Raw genomic sequence first — 20,548 nt, 5'->3', positions numbered from 1 at the left:
TAGCGGGCACCTGGGTGGCTCAGTGGGTTAAGCCTCTGCCTTCAGCTCAGGTCATGATCTCTGGATCCTGGGATCGAGCCCCACATCGGGCTCTTTGCTCGGCAGAGAGCCTGCTTCCTTCTCTCTCTCTGCCTGCCTCTCTGCCTACTTGTGATCTCTCTTTGTCAAATAAATAAATAAAATCTTAAAAAAAAAAAAAAAAAAAGACGATTCATCCAAAGTAACAGAGAAGTAAAAACTGTAATGATCCATACATTAAACAACAGAAAGCCAAGCCTTGTAAGTGGCCGTTCTTTACTCCAGAACTGTCAGCTCAACTCAGTGTATTTTTCACTTTTTTTTTTTTTAAGATTTTACTTATTTGACAAACAGAGATCACAAGTAGGCAGAGAGAGAGAGGGGGAAGCAGGCTCCCTGCCAAGCAGAGAACCTGATGTGGGGCTCGATCCCAAGGACCCTGGGATCATGACCTGAGCCAAAGACAGAGGCTTTAACCCACTGAGCCACACAGGTGGCACTTTTTGTTTTGTTTTTAAAGATTTATTTATGGGGCACCTGGGTGGCTCAGTCAGTTAAGCCTCTGCCTTAGGCTCAGGTCATGATCCCAGGGTCCTAAGATCAAGCCCCACATCAGGCTCCTTCCTTGGCGGGGAGTCTGCTTTCCCTCCTCTGCCCCTCCTCCCATTTGTGCTCTCTCTCTCTCTCTCAAATAAAATAAATTTTAAAAAATTTAAAAAATGTATTTATTTATTTTAGAGAGAGAGAGTGAGCACAGTGGGGAGGGGCAGATGGAGAGAGAGTCTGCAGCAGACTCCACACTGAGCCGAGAACCCAACACAGAGCTTGATCTCACGACCCTGAGCCAAAACCAAGAGCCAGACACTCAACCCATGCAGGTACCCCTCGCTTTTTGCTTTTTTTTAAAATAAAGTCAACTACAAACCGTAAGAGACGCTCAACTACAGGAAAGAAACTGAGGGTTGCTGGAGGGGAGGTATGGGGGGATGGGGTAACTGGGTGATAGACATTAAGGAGGACACCTGATCTAATCATGAGCACTGGGTGTTATATGCAACAGATGAATCACTAAACTCTACCTCTGACACTAACAATAAACTCTATGTTAATTCACTAATTTTAAGTTAAAAAAATAATAAAATCAACTCATTGATTCTAGGGAACAATCAAACATGTGATTAATGGAGGGCATTGGTTTACTGTATCACTAGGACAGCCAACAAGTGCTTAGCAAAAGCCTATCGTATATGCAAGGTGCTGAAGAATATACAGGTAGAACAAGGAAATAAGTCACAATCATAAATAATTACAAAAGAAGGCAGAGATGATTAATGGCAAAAGAAGGGGGGAAGATAACAGGTTTAAATAGCCTGTAAATGCAAAGCACATCACTTTTTTAACACAATGGAACGCCACTGAACTCACCTTTAATTGACTTGACATCTGAGGTTTTCTCTTGTTCTTTGCCTTTCACTGGAAGATAAAAGAGCATCATGACCAACTTCTACAGTCAAAAAGATCCTATCTGTACGATGTAAAAATTAGACAAGCTTTTTTCTAACAGATGAATATTCACAGCTGTACAACAATGGAATAACACCTTGGAGGGGAACAGGGCAAGACAGTTGTCAGGGGAAGTTTCTCTAAGGAAGTGACCCTTGAACGTCGTTCGGTCAAGAGCACTGATCGTGCTAATGGAGAGACAATGTCAGAATACCTAGGTTCAAATCTAGCTTGCAACTTATTACACAGCCCTGTGACCATGGACCAGTTACTTTACTTCTCTGGGTCTCAATTTCCTTGATTTATACCTTTAGAAGAGTAATAACAACACCTACCTTAGAGGGTTATGAGTGAAAAAAGAATTTAAAAGAGCCCAGAAGAGTACGAGGTACAAGGTTAATTTAGGATGTTAACTAATATTATTAAAATATGCCACTAGATGCGTCTTCAAGAAAAAGAGTTCTTCGTGTATCGTATCTTACTTTTTGTGTATTCCTCTCATAGCAGCAAATAAAAACATTCTAAACTTATAATCTAAATATCTAATACTCAAGGCTTAACAACTTCTCTTAAAATGCTACACAGTCTCTTCTCCATTATACAAAACAGTAGAAATTCTACTGCAAATATGCTAACAATGTAATATCCAAGAAAGGAAGGTACATGGCAGCTTAAGCAAAGCATGAACTCTTACAGGATCTGACATAAGACTATTTTTAACCTTCCTTACTTTTCTTGTATTTTTTTTCCAACATTAAATTTTCTTTAACCCCACCATGAAAAGCCTATCAAAATAAGAAATCCCAACATGTGCTCTTAAACAGTCAACACTGAAAGGCTAGTAGCAGGAAATAAAGAGCTCTCAAAGTACCAGATAAATTAATCCATCAACAAGTATGTGAGTGCCTCGTATATGCTAGACATTGTCCTGGCTCAGGAAGGAACAGTCCTGTCTTCAAGAAGTCTACATACAAGAATGTGGAGACAAACATGAACAAAAATGAGATCATTTCAGCTACTGATCACTGCTGTTGGGAAAAAAAAAAATAAGGTAATGTAGTAGAAGCAACTGGGTTGCATCTGCCAACTGACTGCTTCTCCCACTTGAAACATGAACTTGTCTGGACTTCCAAGGCACTCGACTCCCTGGTTTCCAGCTGCTCCTTCTCAGTTTATCACCTGGTCCACTTCTCCTCTACCTACTGAGAGTTTCTCAGAGAAAGTTGGGCACCTTTTCTTTTCACTACATACACATGTGTATTTCCTGGCTGAACTTACCCTTTCTGAAGGCTTTCAATACCACAGACAAGCTATGAATTCTGAATTTCTGTTTCTAGTCTAAAACCTTCTTGACCTTAAAATTCATTTCGTTAACCATCTACCCATCCTCTTCTATAATTACACTGCTCCAAAATGGAACATACCATCTCTTCCCAAACCTGGTTTACTTCACTTTTCATTTTCTCTCATGAATGACACTCCCACCCCAGTTTCTCAGGCCAAAAATCTCAGAGTCATTCTTAACATGTCTCTCCTTTACTTCCCACACCCAAAACACTTCTAAGACCAACTGATTTTAACCACTAAAACATACCTCCACAGTTCCACTTTTGTCACCTTCAATACATTCTCATCAATCAGATCTAGTCAATACTTGAAACAGACAAGTACACACAATCCAATAATAACCACATTATTAGTGTTTTGCCTTACTTCCCTTTTCCCCCTAAATATTATATAAAGGCCTATGACTCACTACCTGATCCCACTACTCTTCCCTTCCCAGAGATAAATACTGCCCTAAATTGGATGTGTTTTCTACCATTTGTTTTTACTACCTGAGTGTAAAACACGCAGTTATTCTGTAGATCTTTAAAAATGACATGAATAGTATTCTTCTACTCATATCTGAAACTTGTATTCATCCCATAATTTGACTTGTCTATACTGATGCATTCATGTAGCTCTAGTTCATTCATTTTAGCTGCTTAATTCCTAAAATACACCTTTATTTATTCATTTTAGTACATGTCTTCCTATGTAGTCTATATGTAAGAATTTCTCTAGGAGGGGCGCCTGGGTAGCTCAGATGGTTGAGCATCCGCCTGCAGCTCAGGTGATGATCTCCAGGTCCTGGGATTGAGCCCCACATCAGACTCCCAGCTCAGCCAGGAATCTGCCTCTCCTTCTCCCTCTGCCCCTCTCCCTGCTTGTGCTCTCTCTCTCTCTCAAATAAATAAATAAAATCTTAAAAAAAAAAAACAAAAACTTCTCTAGGATAAAACACTATAAACGGAATTAATAGGTAACCAGTGATGGGCAGTTTTAATGAAAGTGGCTATTTAATGACTATTTTTCAAATGGTATTTGATGGTATTTTTAATTCATTTCCTTGAGTTCCTTTGAGGGAATATCCTTTTGTATTTATTGGGTATTTAGGTATCTTCTTTTATGGGCTGGCTATTCAATTCCTTTGTCCTTCACTTATTTGCAGAAATTCCATTCATATTCTGGATGTTAATCCTTGGTGTTGCAAATACCTTATGTGTATTTTATTGTATGGAAGCTTTAAATTTTAACGTAGCCAAATTTACATTATGTGGATTGTATTTTCCTATGTCTTAAAGATATCCTTTCCTAGCCCAGGATCAGATTTTTTTTTTCCTCTGTATTTTCTTACATATGATTTCAAATTTTGCTTTTTAAAATTCTGGGCTCTTATCTACCTGTATATTTATTTCTGTTTGTCAGATATTGGGAAACTACAGCCCATGGGCCAAATCAAGCCCATCTTCAGTTTTTTATAAATAAAGTTTTAGTTTAACACAGCCATGTCCATTTGTTAACATATAATCTATGGGTACAAGGACACCATCTTGTCTTGTACAGAAAACTAACTGACCCCTGATGTATATGATACGACACAGAAAAATCCTAATTGTTTTTCTGCCAGAGGGACAGCAAACATCACTCACTGATTAGTCCAACCTTTCTCAACTGAACAGGAACTCTTTATATACCAAGTTCCCATACATACATGGATCTGTTTCTGAGCATTTAATTCCAGTCTTAATTACTTAACCATATAATCAGCCTCTGACAGGGCCAAGTCCTCTACCTTATTCTCTTACAAAACTATCTGCTCTATTAATTATAGGGTCAACTTGTCCTGATCCTAAAACCCCCATAGGAATTTTTAAAGTAGCACTGACTGAATGATTAATGTGGGGGAGAGTTCACATCTTTCTGGGATTGAGTCTTTCTATCCATGAACATAATATACCTCTCCATTTATCTGGGTCTCCTTTCATGTCAAATTAGGTTTTGTAAACTCTATAATGATTTTAGTTTTGTTTTTACTGGCATACAGTGGTAAAACTGAGTTTTAAATACTCCCATATAAACACATATATTTTTAAAACCCAGCTGAACTCTTTTATGAGTTCTAATAGTAAGTGTGTAGATCTTCTTCAGTTTTTTTATATATGCAATTATGTTATCTGGGACTAACAATTCCTTTGTCTCCTTTCCATTCCAAAACTTAAATTTCCCTACTTTTTGTTTTGTGTATGTGCTATTGTGAAGACTACATTAGCTTTCTTTTTGTCTAATATCCCTGATATATTTTCCCATCCTTCTACTTTTAACCTTATGATCCTTTTTATACTAAATGGCATATAGGAGGAATCTAGTCTTTTCACTGGGACAGCCCATTTCTGTTTATTGTGATTACTGCTCTAGATGTCTAAAGAAGATCATTCTTAAAACTTTGTAAATTTGTTGATTTCTCCTGGTAATTCTGCATATTTTGCTTTATGTATTTTGAGACTGATATTAGGTGCAAAGCAGTTCAGAGTTTTATCTTCCTACTACCCTTTTCATTTTATCATAATGTAGTCACCTTTTTATCCCTGATAATGTTTTGTTGTTTCAAGTATGTCATCTGCCACACGGCTTTCTTCTGGTTGACATTTGTCTGCTATATCCTTCCATCCAGTTATTTTCAATTTCTCTATGTCCTTATGTTTTAGTTGTGTTCCCAGTGGTTTATTGCTGGATCTTGGTTTATTATCCAGCCTGGCTTTTTGTCTTTTAGCCATACAGTCTTTTGGTAGAATTAAGCCTATTTACATTTATTGTGACTACTGATTTAGGTTTATTTCAACTACATTATTCTATACTGCTAACTATACTTTTTCTTGTTTCTGTATTTCCTTGTATTATGAAACATCCAAAACAAAGACAATACTAGAATTTAATCTGAGTAATACTCAGGTTTATCAAATCTTAAGATTATGCTACATTTGCTTCTAAAAATTTTTCAAAAGAAGACATGCATGTGAAAATTAATTCTCTCCCTGACTGGATTCCCCCTTCTCCCTAGGGAAATAATTTCATAAAATAGATTATTGTCTCCACCTACAGTTTTACTCTTTAACGTATTTCTATATCTGTAAACAACATATAGCATTGATTGAAGGTTCTTAAACTTTATATAAGTGGTCCTACCAACTGCCATTCCCAATGGCAGCATACCCTAACCAAATCTTGGTATAGTCGGGCTTTAATCCCATCCTTCAGGAGTTCTCAAGAACTTTACTCCCTCAAGTAACACCTCTCTCTTCTGTATCATTTTCTCCCTCTCTACCATATCATTTCTATCGCCATACAAACATGTTCTAGCACCTTTTATCTTAAAAAAAAAAAAAAAAGAAAGAAAGAAAGAAAGAAAAGAAAAAAATCCCTTAACCCAAGAGCCCCTTTTAGTTCCTTTTCACTGCAGTTTCTTAAAAAGGGTGTTTTTATTCTTGCTACTTTCCACACTTCACCTTCTCCCTCCAACCCATTCCACTGATAGTGATACCTCCCTCAAAAGTCATCAATTACTTCCACATTATCAAACTAAGTAGTTATTTCATCTTGATCCTGCAAGTGACATTCAACACAACACACCCTTCTTTTTTAAACACTATCTTCTCTTAGCTTCCATGATATCACACTCCTTTATAACTGGTATTTTTTTTAAGGTATATTTTTTTCCATGCATTTACCTTTTTTTAAAGATTTTATTTATTTATTTGACAGAGATCACAAGAAGGCAGAGAGGCAGGCAGAGAGAGAGGAGGAAGCAGGCTCCCCGCTGAGCAGAGAGCCCGATGCAGGGCTCGATCCCAAGACCCTGGGATCATGACCTGAGCCGAAGGCAGAGGCTTTAACCCACTGAGCCACCCAGGCGCCCCTGCTATTTTATTTTTGATTCCCCTTTGCCAATGGCTCATGTTCCTTGATTTAACTTTTAAAAAAAGTGTTTTTTTTTAAAGATTTATACTTTTGAGAGAGAGACAGACAGACAGACAGAGCACAAGCAGTGGGAGAGGCAGAGGAAGAGGGAGAAGCAGACCTCTGTAGAACCAGAAGTGACATGGGGCTCAATCCCTGGACCTGAAGATCATGATCTGAGTTAAAGGCAGACACCCAACCATCTGAGCCATCCAGGTGCCCCTCAATTTAACTTCTAAAAGCTGGCTTAACTCCAGAACTTTCACCAAGGCTCTGTTCTTGTCTATAGTATGGCAGGCAATGCGACCTGGCCACAGAACTCATTTTCCTCTTTCTAGCAAGAGGACTGTAGCCTATTAGCTAGCTACTAGCTGGCTAGTTACTCTACATTTCCCAGAAGGTTTTGCAGTTATCTATGACCATATGACTAACTTCTCACCAACAGAATATGAATAGAAATAATTTTGTGCCACTTTCCTGGCCAAAGCTTCTCTTTCCTCTTTACCATGGATCAGGGGACTGAGGACAGACAGAAGGGGCTATGACCCAGCTTTGACAACAAACCACACCCTAAGGGAAAGAGGTGTAACAATATGGGAGGAAAGATCCCTGAATGACTGTGAAGCAAAGCCACCCAATAAACTTGGACCGTTACATTCAAGAGAGTAATTTTTTTAAAAAATCTATCTTTTTTGAGCCATTACACTTCAGTGTATCTTTGTTATAATAGCCTTAGCCTTTCAACATAATTCTCACATTTTATGTATTCTCTAGGTGATCTCATCTAGTCCCATGTCATTAATCATCAGTTATGCAAAATGTTTTTTTTTTAAAGATTTTATTTATGTATTTGACACAGAGAGAGAGCACACAAGCAGGGGGAGTGGCAGGCAGAGGAAGAGGGAGAACCAGGTTCCCTGCTGAGGAAGGAGCGTAATGCGGGGGCTCGATCTCAGGATCCTGGGATCATTACCCGAGCTGAAGGCAGTGGCTTAACCGACTGAGCCACCCAGGTACCCCTGCAAAATATTTCTAAAGCCAGAACCGTATCTCAAGTTCTGACCTCTTCCTAGAATTATATAGATTCATACATTCCATTGCTTCTTTAACGTATCCACATGGATGTCTGTTACACAAGGTCATAATTGCCAAAAACAGTTCTTAACTCTTCCTGCCCCATGCTGTAAGCCCAAAACTTTCCCAGTTTTTCTTCACTCCAATCACTTGTTCAAGCTATGCTATTTCTGTCTCCAAAGCATATCCTATACCCAGTAAGTTCCAGCCTTCTTCAGGTTCCTTAAATGCACCCAGCTATTGCTGCCTCAGGACATTTGTACTTCTAGTTCTCTCTGGTTAGAATGCAGTTCCTTTGATCTTTTGTGAGGCTGGCTCTCTCCCTTCACTCTGATCTCAAACTAAATACCATCTTCTCAGACAAGCCTTCCTTTATTATCTGAACAAATACTGTTGTCCTGTGATCTACTCCCACATCAATTTAAATTCCCTGCTCAGCACTTTTTAATAGCAGATATTTTTTGTTTTTATTCATTTATTCAACAAATATTTACCAAATTCCTAACTATGCCCAGGCACTGACCTACACATGGGGATACAGCTGTGAACAAAATCAGCTTCCAGGGGCGCCTGGGTGGCTCAGTGGGTTAAAGCCTCTGCCTTCGGCTTGGGTCATGATCCCAGGGTCCTGGGATCGAGCCCCGCATCGGGCTCTCTGCTCAGCAGGGAGCCTGCTTCCTCCTCTCTCTCTGCTTGCCTCTCTGCCTACCTGTGCTCTCTGTCTGTCAAATAAATAAATAAAATCTTTAAAAAAAAATCAGCTTCCATCTTAATAAAATACATAGAAAAGTAGAGGGTGATAAATGCTGTGGAGAAAGTAGGTAAGACAGGAGTGCAAGGGCTGGGGACTGCAATGTTAAAAGTAGGATAGACAAAGCCTCACCAAGATGTCAAATGAACAAAAACCTGAAGGAGATGAGAGAACAAAATAGTGGGTGTCTGTGGGAAGAGGTTTCCAGGCAGAGGGGGAAAAAAAAATAAGTGCAAAGGCCCTGAGGCAGGAATGTATTTGACAACAAAGAGGCCAATATAAAAAGAACAGTGAAAAGGAAACAGGAAACAGGAAAAGGAGAGCAGGAGATGAACACAGAGAAGAAATGGGAACAAGATTAAGGGGGGCCGTGTATAGGAAGCTACTAGAGAAATTTGAAGAGATAGGGGTCAAGGTTGGAGGAAGGGAAACCAAACTGAAGCCTACAGCAAAATAACTCTGCTTTCTCTACTTCCTTTTTGCCTTTGAAGATTTTATTTATTTGAGAGAGCAAGTGAGTGAGCAAGCAAGTGCTGGCAGGGGATGGGGGGTGGGGAGGTGGGGGTGGGAAGCAGAAGGAAAGGGAGAGAGAGAATCCCAAGTAGGTTCTATGTTCAGCTCGGAACTCAACACAGGGTTCCATCTCACAACCCTGAGATCATGACGTGAGCCAAAATCAAGAGTCAGACCTTCAACCAACTGAGCCACCCAGGCACCTGTTTTCTCTACTTTCATAAAACCAGCTTCCTCTTAACATTCAAGCTGAGATTTGAGTGACATCCTCTCAAAGGACTTAACTGTCCAATCTACAGGGATGACCACCTAGACCAGGGAGTTAATAGTTAGGGATGGTGAGATGTTGAATTTGGTTATGTTCTGGGGTAGTCTTAGCAGATTTGCTTATGTAGATACAGAGTAGGAGAGAAAGAAAGCTTCAAGAAGGTACTAAAGTTTTAGACTGAGCAAGTAAAAGAACAGAAATGCAATTTACTGAGGTAACAAAAAATATGGAGTTAAATTTTGGATACAGTAACTGAAAGATCCATCTGTCAGCCTATTATTTCTATTAACAGATATACTGTATCTATTAGGTAGAGGTATAAAGTGGACCAACAGTTGGATATACCATTCCTAACTCGGGAGAGAATTCAAGCTGGAGATGAAATTCAGGAGTCGTCTGCATATAGGTGGTATTTAAAAATGGTATTTAAAGACTGGATGGGATCCCTAAACAGAAGCATCTCCAGCTTCTCCTCTTGCCACATTCAGCCTGCAAAAAGCAACTACAATGATCTTTTTATAACATAAGATCAAATCACTCCTCTTTAAAAATTCTAAGGGGTGCCTGGGTAGCTCAGTGGGTTAAGTGTCTGACTCTGGATTTCAGCTCAGGTCACCATCTCACCGTCATGAGATCCAGCCCCGAAGTAGCGCCACACTGAGCATGTAGCCTGCTTAAGATTCTCTCCCTCTCCCCTCCCCCTCTCGTGCTCTCTTTCAAAAATAAGAGTAATAATAATAAATTGAAATAATGTCTCTGCATTTGAAATAAAACCTAACTATGGCCTACAAAGCTCTGAATCTTGTCTACCTCTCCAAGCCCAAATCACAATGGCTTTCCTTCCTTTCTTGAAGGACACCAAACTCTTTCTTGACTCACAACCTTTGGACATGCTCTTCCCTAGCCTCTGGTACCTCCTACTGAGCCCTTGGCTCTAAGTTCCAAGGTCACCTGCTGAGGCCCCTCTCTAACATCAAACCAAAATATGCTTCTCCTCTCACCTCATCTCTGTCATGTTATCAATTTGTATATACACACAGGTATTAAAAGAGAAATGTATTGCCTGTCTGCTGCAGCAGACAATAAGGTCCGTAGGTGCAGGGACTTTTTCTTGTTCAGTGCTTAATAATGAGGGCCTAACACAGTGCCTGCCAAGCAGCAGACATTCAAAAGTATTTGTCGGACAGAGACAACAGTCTATTATGTAACATGCAATCTGCCTTATTATACACAGAATGCTTTCTTTCCCCCTTAAAAAAAAAAAAAAACCCACTTCAACATTGTCAAACAAATTAGAGCGATAAACTACACCAAGGTACATTATCAACAAAGCTTCCTTGTACCATTTTACAGGTTTCCTTCATTCAGCAGAGCTTTCATTTATTCCTCACAGTACCATTCACTCACCTAGACATCAGTTACTAAAACTCTGCATGTACTTAAAAAGAATTCTTGAATTCATATCTGAACGGGGCCTTTAGGAACCACCTAATTCTTGGTTGAGAGAGGAGAAGAAAGTGGGTTAACACTTTTCTATCCCAGGTGACAGTCAGTAGCAGAGCAGTCATGTGAACCCAAGCCTCTGATAAGGTTTAGTGTTTTTTCTCTTTTTCCTCTGATACCTTTTCTCTTAAATAACAAGAACTTAAAGAACCACTATCACCCCAAAAGACCTACACTTGTTCATTCTGGATATATACTTTGAATGCAACACAACAACTTTATCCAGGTTCAAAACTAAACTGCCTCTACTTAAAAAATGGGCAGCTATTACAACTGAAAATCAGAAATTTAGTTTACAAAGTGAGCGTTCCAACAGTTAAGTTGACTTGCTAAGTGATCAAAAGAAATAGTCTTCATTAGGGAACTTTCAGCAATAAGTAATGTTATTTAGAACTGCAGGATCCCCCACCCCACCCCCCAAAAAAGGGGAAACTAGAAAATAGCACCAGTTGAAGAAAAGAGCTTTTTCACATGTTGCCTTTAGATATAAAACCCTCAATATGCTGAAAAGTCAGAGACTTCCGTAACAGGGTACTAAAGGAATTTCCTTTTTCTGGATCCACCGTTTAGACACACAGCACACAAACGCGAAAACTGGGTTTGCGCAAACAGGCATTAACTTGTACCGGCTCCGGCAAACACTTTTGGACCAGCGAGAAAATTCCCCTCTGACCTCGCGCGAGGAGGCCACCTTCTCCCTCCCTGCAGAGTCCGGGAGCAAAGCAAGGTACGCAGGGGGCGTCTGCGCGGAGGCCGAGGGCCTCGCCGCCAGCCGGGAGGAAAGCCCGTGCAGGCCCACCTACCCCACCGCCGCCCCTGAAGCCCGGCCTGGCTCCCAGCCGGAGCCCCCTCTGCTACCTTTCCGCCGGAAGAAGGACATGGCGGGGCCCGGGTCGGGGCGGAGGGCGCGGGGGGACTGTCGCGGGGAGGGCCCGGCTCCCCTCATTCAGCAACCGGCCCGGACTTCCGGGTCCGCAGCGGCCGCCGCACTAGCCTGAAAAGAGACCCTTCTTCCGGGTGTGGGCCCCACCGCCTCCTCGAGAAGCCCAGGCAGCTCCTGCCGCCATATTATCAACAAGCCGCCCGCCCGGAGTTCCGGTCCTTCCCCGCGCGAGGCTTCACGGGAGGCCGAGACGCCGGCCCCGCCCCCCATCCCCGCCTCCTCTCGTGGGTGCGGGGGCACGCGCCCAGCCCGCCCACGTGATCCTGCGCGCGTGCGGCCTGTGCCCTTTCCCAGGTCCGGCGTTGCTGCCAGAGTTGGAGAGATGTAGATCCGGTCCCCGCAAAACTGGCCCTCCTGGAGCCGGAGTCCTCTCCACTCCGCGCTACCGCCGGACCCTGGAGTGGATGGCGCAGTGCCTCAGGTCTGGGGGCGTCCGGCCGTGGGCACTCAGAGCGTGCCCTTGTACACAAGGCGAGGCCAGCACTGCCGCGCTCCCGCTTAGCCCTCCTGTTTCTCGGTTCCAGTGAGGCTGAAAGGCACGGGCCGACTACAGCAGCTTCACCCTGCACCTGCAGCCCGTGCTCGCCCAGGCGAGCAGACCAAACACACACCCCCAGTCGCGCGGATACCGCGAGGTCACGGTTCCTCGAAGGGGGAAGAGGAGGCATAACCTGTTTTATGCGGCTGCACTGGCTTTCTCAATCACAGTGACCTCGGCAATAAAAAAGGAGAAGTGGGTTTGTTTTCAGAACCGAATCCCTACGAATGCTCAAGTTTGAAAGGGGCGGTAACATAAAAGCATCGCCAGTAATTACAAGGCAGACTCGTGAATTATCCTTCAAGCTTCGTTCAAATGCCTTTTCCCCGGTAAATCTGGCCCTCCATCCATCCCTAAAGCAGAGGGGAACCAAGTCTCCCCCGCACTCTCAGTGTTCCTCACCACTGGGTGAAGTGCCCTGGTTGGGAAATAATTGTAGCCTTGTGTGTGCTCCTTTGGGGAAGGAATATAGAAGATAGCACTGAATAAATGTCCACTGAGTGTTTTTTAAATCAGTAAAATCATGTGACGGTTGGGGACACGGGACCAAAAAGAAGTCCAACTTGTCCAAGATTATGGAGTGTCAGTGTTTGAGACTAACTAAAACCCGGTGTCTTTTCACCATGTAATTAGAGCAACTTAATAGATTTGTTTTGGTCCTGGGCCTGTAAAGTAATCACAGCTGATACTTATTGAACGTTTTCTACGCAGTTACTGTGCCAAAGCCTCCAGATTAAGAATAGTCTTTGGGGGGCGCCTGGGTGGCTCAGTGGGTTAAGCCGCTGCCTTCGGCTCAGGTCATGATCTCAGGGTCCTGGGATCGAGTCCCGCATCGGGTTCTCTGCTCAGTAGTAGTAGTAGAAGTAGTAGTAGAAGAAGTAGTAGTAGAAGACTACTACTAGTAGTAGTAGAAGTAGTAGTAGAAGAAGTAGTAGTAGAAGACTACTAGTAGTAGAAGGAGAAATCTAAAGTACCTGAGACATCAAACCCCTTCCTTCTACATTCAGATCTCATCTTTACACATGCTGCTTGCTAAGGGCTTGAAGTCTTTATCAAAGTCAATCAAATTCTGCTTAAGGAAGGCAGTATGAACCAACACGAAATCCACCTGGCTTAAAATTAACAGAAGTAAGCAGAAAATAAGACTGTAAAGTACCCTAGTTCTTCCCTAGTATTACAAATCTCTTAAGTTATAATTAGTCACTCTCCAGCAAACTGAGCATAAATGGTTAATACTCAATGCCAGCCACACAAGATACAAACATTTGAAAGAAAAGTCTAAGTAGCGGGCACCTGGGTGGCTCAGTGGGTTAAGCCTCTGCCTTCAGCTCAGGTCATGATCTCTGGATCCTGGGATCGAGCCCCACATCGGGCTCTTTGCTCGGCAGAGAGCCTGCTTCCTTCTCTCTCTCTGCCTGCCTCTCTGCCTACTTGTGATCTCTCTTTGTCAAATAAATAAATAAAATCTTAAAAAAAAAAAAAAAAAAAGACGATTCATCCAAAGTAACAGAGAAGTAAAAACTGTAATGATCCATACATTAAACAACAGAAAGCCAAGCCTTGTAAGTGGCCGTTCTTTACTCCAGAACTGTCAGCTCAACTCAGTGTATTTTTCACTTTTTTTTTTTTTAAGATTTTACTTATTTGACAAACAGAGATCACAAGTAGGCAGAGAGAGAGAGGGGGAAGCAGGCTCCCTGCCAAGCAGAGAACCTGATGTGGGGCTCGATCCCAAGGACCCTGGGATCATGACCTGAGCCAAAGACAGAGGCTTTAACCCACTGAGCCACACAGGTGGCACTTTTTGTTTTGTTTTTAAAGATTTATTTATGGGGCACCTGGGTGGCTCAGTCAGTTAAGCCTCTGCCTTAGGCTCAGGTCATGATCCCAGGGTCCTAAGATCAAGCCCCACATCAGGCTCCTTCCTTGGCGGGGAGTCTGCTTTCCCTCCTCTGCCCCTCCTCCCATTTGTGCTCTCTCTCTCTCTCTCAAATAAAATAAATTTTAAAAAATTTAAAAAATGTATTTATTTATTTTAGAGAGAGAGAGTGAGCACAGTGGGGAGGGGCAGATGGAGAGAGAGTCTGCAGCAGACTCCACACTGAGCCGAGAACCCAACACAGAGCTTGATCTCACGACCCTGAGCCAAAACCAAGAGCCAGACACTCAACCCATGCAGGTACCCCTCGCTTTTTGCTTTTTTTTAAAATAAAGTCAACTACAAACCGTAAGAGACGCTCAACTACAGGAAAGAAACTGAGGGTTGCTGGAGGGGAGGTATGGGGGGATGGGGTAACTGGGTGATAGACATTAAGGAGGACACCTGATCTAATCATGAGCACTGGGTGTTATATGCAACAGATGAATCACTAAACTCTACCTCTGACACTAACAATAAACTCTATGTTAATTCACTAATTTTAAGTTAAAAAAATAATAAAATCAACTCATTGATTCTAGGGAACAATCAAACATGTGATTAATGGAGGGCATTGGTTTACTGTATCACTAGGACAGCCAACAAGTGCTTAGCAAAAGCCTATCGTATATGCAAGGTGCTGAAGAATATACAGGTAGAACAAGGAAATAAGTCACAATCATAAATAATTACAAAAGAAGGCAGAGATGATTAATGGCAAAAGAAGGGGGGAAGATAACAGGTTTAAATAGCCTGTAAATGCAAAGCACATCACTTTTTTAACACAATGGAACGCCACTGAACTCACCTTTAATTGACTTGACATCTGAGGTTTTCTCTTGTTCTTTGCCTTTCACTGGAAGATAAAAGAGCATCATGACCAACTTCTACAGTCAAAAAGATCCTATCTGTACGATGTAAAAATTAGACAAGCTTTTTTCTAACAGATGAATATTCACAGCTGTACAACAATGGAATAACACCTTGGAGGGGAACAGGGCAAGACAGTTGTCAGGGGAAGTTTCTCTAAGGAAGTGACCCTTGAACGTCGTTCGGTCAAGAGCACTGATCGTGCTAATGGAGAGACAATGTCAGAATACCTAGGTTCAAATCTAGCTTGCAACTTATTACACAGCCCTGTGACCATGGACCAGTTACTTTACTTCTCTGGGTCTCAATTTCCTTGATTTATACCTTTAGAAGAGTAATAACAACACCTACCTTAGAGGGTTATGAGTGAAAAAAGAATTTAAAAGAGCCCAGAAGAGTACGAGGTACAAGGTTAATTTAGGATGTTAACTAATATTATTAAAATATGCCACTAGATGCGTCTTCAAGAAAAAGAGTTCTTCGTGTATCGTATCTTACTTTTTGTGTATTCCTCTCATAGCAGCAAATAAAAACATTCTAAACTTATAATCTAAATATCTAATACTCAAGGCTTAACAACTTCTCTTAAAATGCTACACAGTCTCTTCTCCATTATACAAAACAGTAGAAATTCTACTGCAAATATGCTAACAATGTAATATCCAAGAAAGGAAGGTACATGGCAGCTTAAGCAAAGCATGAACTCTTACAGGATCTGACATAAGACTATTTTTAACCTTCCTTACTTTTCTTGTATTTTTTTTCCAACATTAAATTTTCTTTAACCCCACCATGAAAAGCCTATCAAAATAAGAAATCCCAACATGTGCTCTTAAACAGTCAACACTGAAAGGCTAGTAGCAGGAAATAAAGAGCTCTCAAAGTACCAGATAAATTAATCCATCAACAAGTATGTGAGTGCCTCGTATATGCTAGACATTGTCCTGGCTCAGGAAGGAACAGTCCTGTCTTCAAGAAGTCTACATACAAGAATGTGGAGACAAACATGAACAAAAATGAGATCATTTCAGCTACTGATCACTGCTGTTGGGAAAAAAAAAAATAAGGTAATGTAGTAGAAGCAACTGGGTTGCATCTGCCAACTGACTGCTTCTCCCACTTGAAACATGAACTTGTCTGGACTTCCAAGGCACTCGACTCCCTGGTTTCCAGCTGCTCCTTCTCAGTTTATCACCTGGTCCACTTCTCCTCTACCTACTGAGAGTTTCTCAGAGAAAGTTGGGCACCTTTTCTTTTCACTACATACACATGTGTATTTCCTGGCTGAACTTACCCTTTCTGAAGGCTTTCAATACCACAGACAAGCTATGAATTCTGAATTTCTGTTTCTAGTCTAAAACCTTCTTGACCTTAAAATTCATTTCGTTAACCATCTACCCATCCTCTTCTATAATTACACTGCTCCAAAATGGAACATACCATCTCTTCCCAAACCTGGTTTACTTCACTTTTCATTTTCTCTCATGAATGACACTCCCACCCCAGTTTCTCAGGCCAAAAATCTCAGAGTCATTCTTAACATGTCTCTCCTTTACTTCCCACACCCAAAACACTTCTAAGACCAACTGATTTTAACCACTAAAACATACCTCCACAGTTCCACTTTTGTCACCTTCAATACATTCTCATCAATCAGATCTAGTCAATACTTGAAACAGACAAGTACACACAATCCAATAATAACCACATTATTAGTGTTTTGCCTTACTTCCCTTTTCCCCCTAAATATTATATAAAGGCCTATGACTCACTACCTGATCCCACTACTCTTCCCTTCCCAGAGATAAATACTGCCCTAAATTGGATGTGTTTTCTACCATTTGTTTTTACTACCTGAGTGTAAAACACGCAGTTATTCTGTAGATCTTTAAAAATGACATGAATAGTATTCTTCTACTCATATCTGAAACTTGTATTCATCCCATAATTTGACTTGTCTATACTGATGCATTCATGTAGCTCTAGTTCATTCATTTTAGCTGCTTAATTCCTAAAATACACCTTTATTTATTCATTTTAGTACATGTCTTCCTATGTAGTCTATATGTAAGAATTTCTCTAGGAGGGGCGCCTGGGTAGCTCAGATGGTTGAGCATCCGCCTGCAGCTCAGGTGATGATCTCCAGGTCCTGGGATTGAGCCCCACATCAGACTCCCAGCTCAGCCAGGAATCTGCCTCTCCTTCTCCCTCTGCCCCTCTCCCTGCTTGTGCTCTCTCTCTCTCTCAAATAAATAAATAAAATCTTAAAAAAAAAAAACAAAAACTTCTCTAGGATAAAACACTATAAACGGAATTAATAGGTAACCAGTGATGGGCAGTTTTAATGAAAGTGGCTATTTAATGACTATTTTTCAAATGGTATTTGATGGTATTTTTAATTCATTTCCTTGAGTTCCTTTGAGGGAATATCCTTTTGTATTTATTGGGTATTTAGGTATCTTCTTTTATGGGCTGGCTATTCAATTCCTTTGTCCTTCACTTATTTGCAGAAATTCCATTCATATTCTGGATGTTAATCCTTGGTGTTGCAAATACCTTATGTGTATTTTATTGTATGGAAGCTTTAAATTTTAACGTAGCCAAATTTACATTATGTGGATTGTATTTTCCTATGTCTTAAAGATATCCTTTCCTAGCCCAGGATCAGATTTTTTTTTTCCTCTGTATTTTCTTACATATGATTTCAAATTTTGCTTTTTAAAATTCTGGGCTCTTATCTACCTGTATATTTATTTCTGTTTGTCAGATATTGGGAAACTACAGCCCATGGGCCAAATCAAGCCCATCTTCAGTTTTTTATAAATAAAGTTTTAGTTTAACACAGCCATGTCCATTTGTTAACATATAATCTATGGGTACAAGGACACCATCTTGTCTTGTACAGAAAACTAACTGACCCCTGATGTATATGATACGACACAGAAAAATCCTAATTGTTTTTCTGCCAGAGGGACAGCAAACATCACTCACTGATTAGTCCAACCTTTCTCAACTGAACAGGAACTCTTTATATACCAAGTTCCCATACATACATGGATCTGTTTCTGAGCATTTAATTCCAGTCTTAATTACTTAACCATATAATCAGCCTCTGACAGGGCCAAGTCCTCTACCTTATTCTCTTACAAAACTATCTGCTCTATTAATTATAGGGTCAACTTGTCCTGATCCTAAAACCCCCATAGGAATTTTTAAAGTAGCACTGACTGAATGATTAATGTGGGGGAGAGTTCACATCTTTCTGGGATTGAGTCTTTCTATCCATGAACATAATATACCTCTCCATTTATCTGGGTCTCCTTTCATGTCAAATTAGGTTTTGTAAACTCTATAATGATTTTAGTTTTGTTTTTACTGGCATACAGTGGTAAAACTGAGTTTTAAATACTCCCATATAAACACATATATTTTTAAAACCCAGCTGAACTCTTTTATGAGTTCTAATAGTAAGTGTGTAGATCTTCTTCAGTTTTTTTATATATGCAATTATGTTATCTGGGACTAACAATTCCTTTGTCTCCTTTCCATTCCAAAACTTAAATTTCCCTACTTTTTGTTTTGTGTATGTGCTATTGTGAAGACTACATTAGCTTTCTTTTTGTCTAATATCCCTGATATATTTTCCCATCCTTCTACTTTTAACCTTATGATCCTTTTTATACTAAATGGCATATAGGAGGAATCTAGTCTTTTCACTGGGACAGCCCATTTCTGTTTATTGTGATTACTGCTCTAGATGTCTAAAGAAGATCATTCTTAAAACTTTGTAAATTTGTTGATTTCTCCTGGTAATTCTGCATATTTTGCTTTATGTATTTTGAGACTGATATTAGGTGCAAAGCAGTTCAGAGTTTTATCTTCCTACTACCCTTTTCATTTTATCATAATGTAGTCACCTTTTTATCCCTGATAATGTTTTGTTGTTTCAAGTATGTCATCTGCCACACGGCTTTCTTCTGGTTGACATTTGTCTGCTATATCCTTCCATCCAGTTATTTTCAATTTCTCTATGTCCTTATGTTTTAGTTGTGTTCCCAGTGGTTTATTGCTGGATCTTGGTTTATTATCCAGCCTGGCTTTTTGTCTTTTAGCCATACAGTCTTTTGGTAGAATTAAGCCTATTTACATTTATTGTGACTACTGATTTAGGTTTATTTCAACTACATTATTCTATACTGCTAACTATACTTTTTCTTGTTTCTGTATTTCCTTGTATTATGAAACATCCAAAACAAAGACAATACTAGAATTTAATCTGAGTAATACTCAGGTTTATCAAATCTTAAGATTATGCTACATTTGCTTCTAAAAATTTTTCAAAAGAAGACATGCATGTGAAAATTAATTCTCTCCCTGACTGGATTCCCCCTTCTCCCTAGGGAAATAATTTCATAAAATAGATTATTGTCTCCACCTACAGTTTTACTCTTTAACGTATTTCTATATCTGTAAACAACATATAGCATTGATTGAAGGTTCTTAAACTTTATATAAGTGGTCCTACCAACTGCCATTCCCAATGGCAGCATACCCTAACCAAATCTTGGTATAGTCGGGCTTTAATCCCATCCTTCAGGAGTTCTCAAGAACTTTACTCCCTCAAGTAACACCTCTCTCTTCTGTATCATTTTCTCCCTCTCTACCATATCATTTCTATCGCCATACAAACATGTTCTAGCACCTTTTATCTTAAAAAAAAAAAAAAAAGAAAGAAAGAAAGAAAGAAAAGAAAAAAATCCCTTAACCCAAGAGCCCCTTTTAGTTCCTTTTCACTGCAGTTTCTTAAAAAGGGTGTTTTTATTCTTGCTACTTTCCACACTTCACCTTCTCCCTCCAACCCATTCCACTGATAGTGATACCTCCCTCAAAAGTCATCAATTACTTCCACATTATCAAACTAAGTAGTTATTTCATCTTGATCCTGCAAGTGACATTCAACACAACACACCCTTCTTTTTTAAACACTATCTTCTCTTAGCTTCCATGATATCACACTCCTTTATAACTGGTATTTTTTTTAAGGTATATTTTTTTCCATGCATTTACCTTTTTTTAAAGATTTTATTTATTTATTTGACAGAGATCACAAGAAGGCAGAGAGGCAGGCAGAGAGAGAGGAGGAAGCAGGCTCCCCGCTGAGCAGAGAGCCCGATGCAGGGCTCGATCCCAAGACCCTGGGATCATGACCTGAGCCGAAGGCAGAGGCTTTAACCCACTGAGCCACCCAGGCGCCCCTGCTATTTTATTTTTGATTCCCCTTTGCCAATGGCTCATGTTCCTTGATTTAACTTTTAAAAAAAGTGTTTTTTTTTAAAGATTTATACTTTTGAGAGAGAGACAGACAGACA

General features: G+C 40.4%; 1 protein-coding gene across 3 annotated transcripts in view; it reads right to left on the bottom strand.

The window, feature by feature from the left end:
• Window positions 1-11,900, bottom strand: part of LOC111139481 (A-kinase anchoring protein 10) — a 79,203-nt gene extending 67,303 nt beyond the window's left edge. For all 3 annotated transcript variants that reach the window (XM_022491748.1, XM_022491750.1, XM_022491749.1), the window contains exons 1-2: window positions 11,769-11,900; window positions 1,444-1,491 (exon numbers count right to left, since the gene is read on the bottom strand). In XM_022491748.1, the coding sequence (XP_022347456.1) occupies window positions 1,444-1,491; window positions 11,769-11,856 (136 nt within the window). In that variant the 5' untranslated portion in view covers window positions 11,857-11,900. The remainder of the gene's footprint in view (window positions 1-1,443; window positions 1,492-11,768) is intronic.
• Window positions 11,901-20,548: the final 8,648 nt, after the last annotated feature.

Source organism: Enhydra lutris, unplaced genomic scaffold, assembly GCF_002288905.1.
Source record: "Enhydra lutris kenyoni isolate GAN:26980312 unplaced genomic scaffold, ASM228890v2 scaffoldscaffold109, whole genome shotgun sequence".
In the NCBI taxonomy this organism is placed as follows: domain Eukaryota; kingdom Metazoa; phylum Chordata; class Mammalia; order Carnivora; family Mustelidae; genus Enhydra; species Enhydra lutris.
Note: the sequence above shows the minus strand (reverse complement) of the source record. Positions and strands in the feature narration are given on the sequence as shown.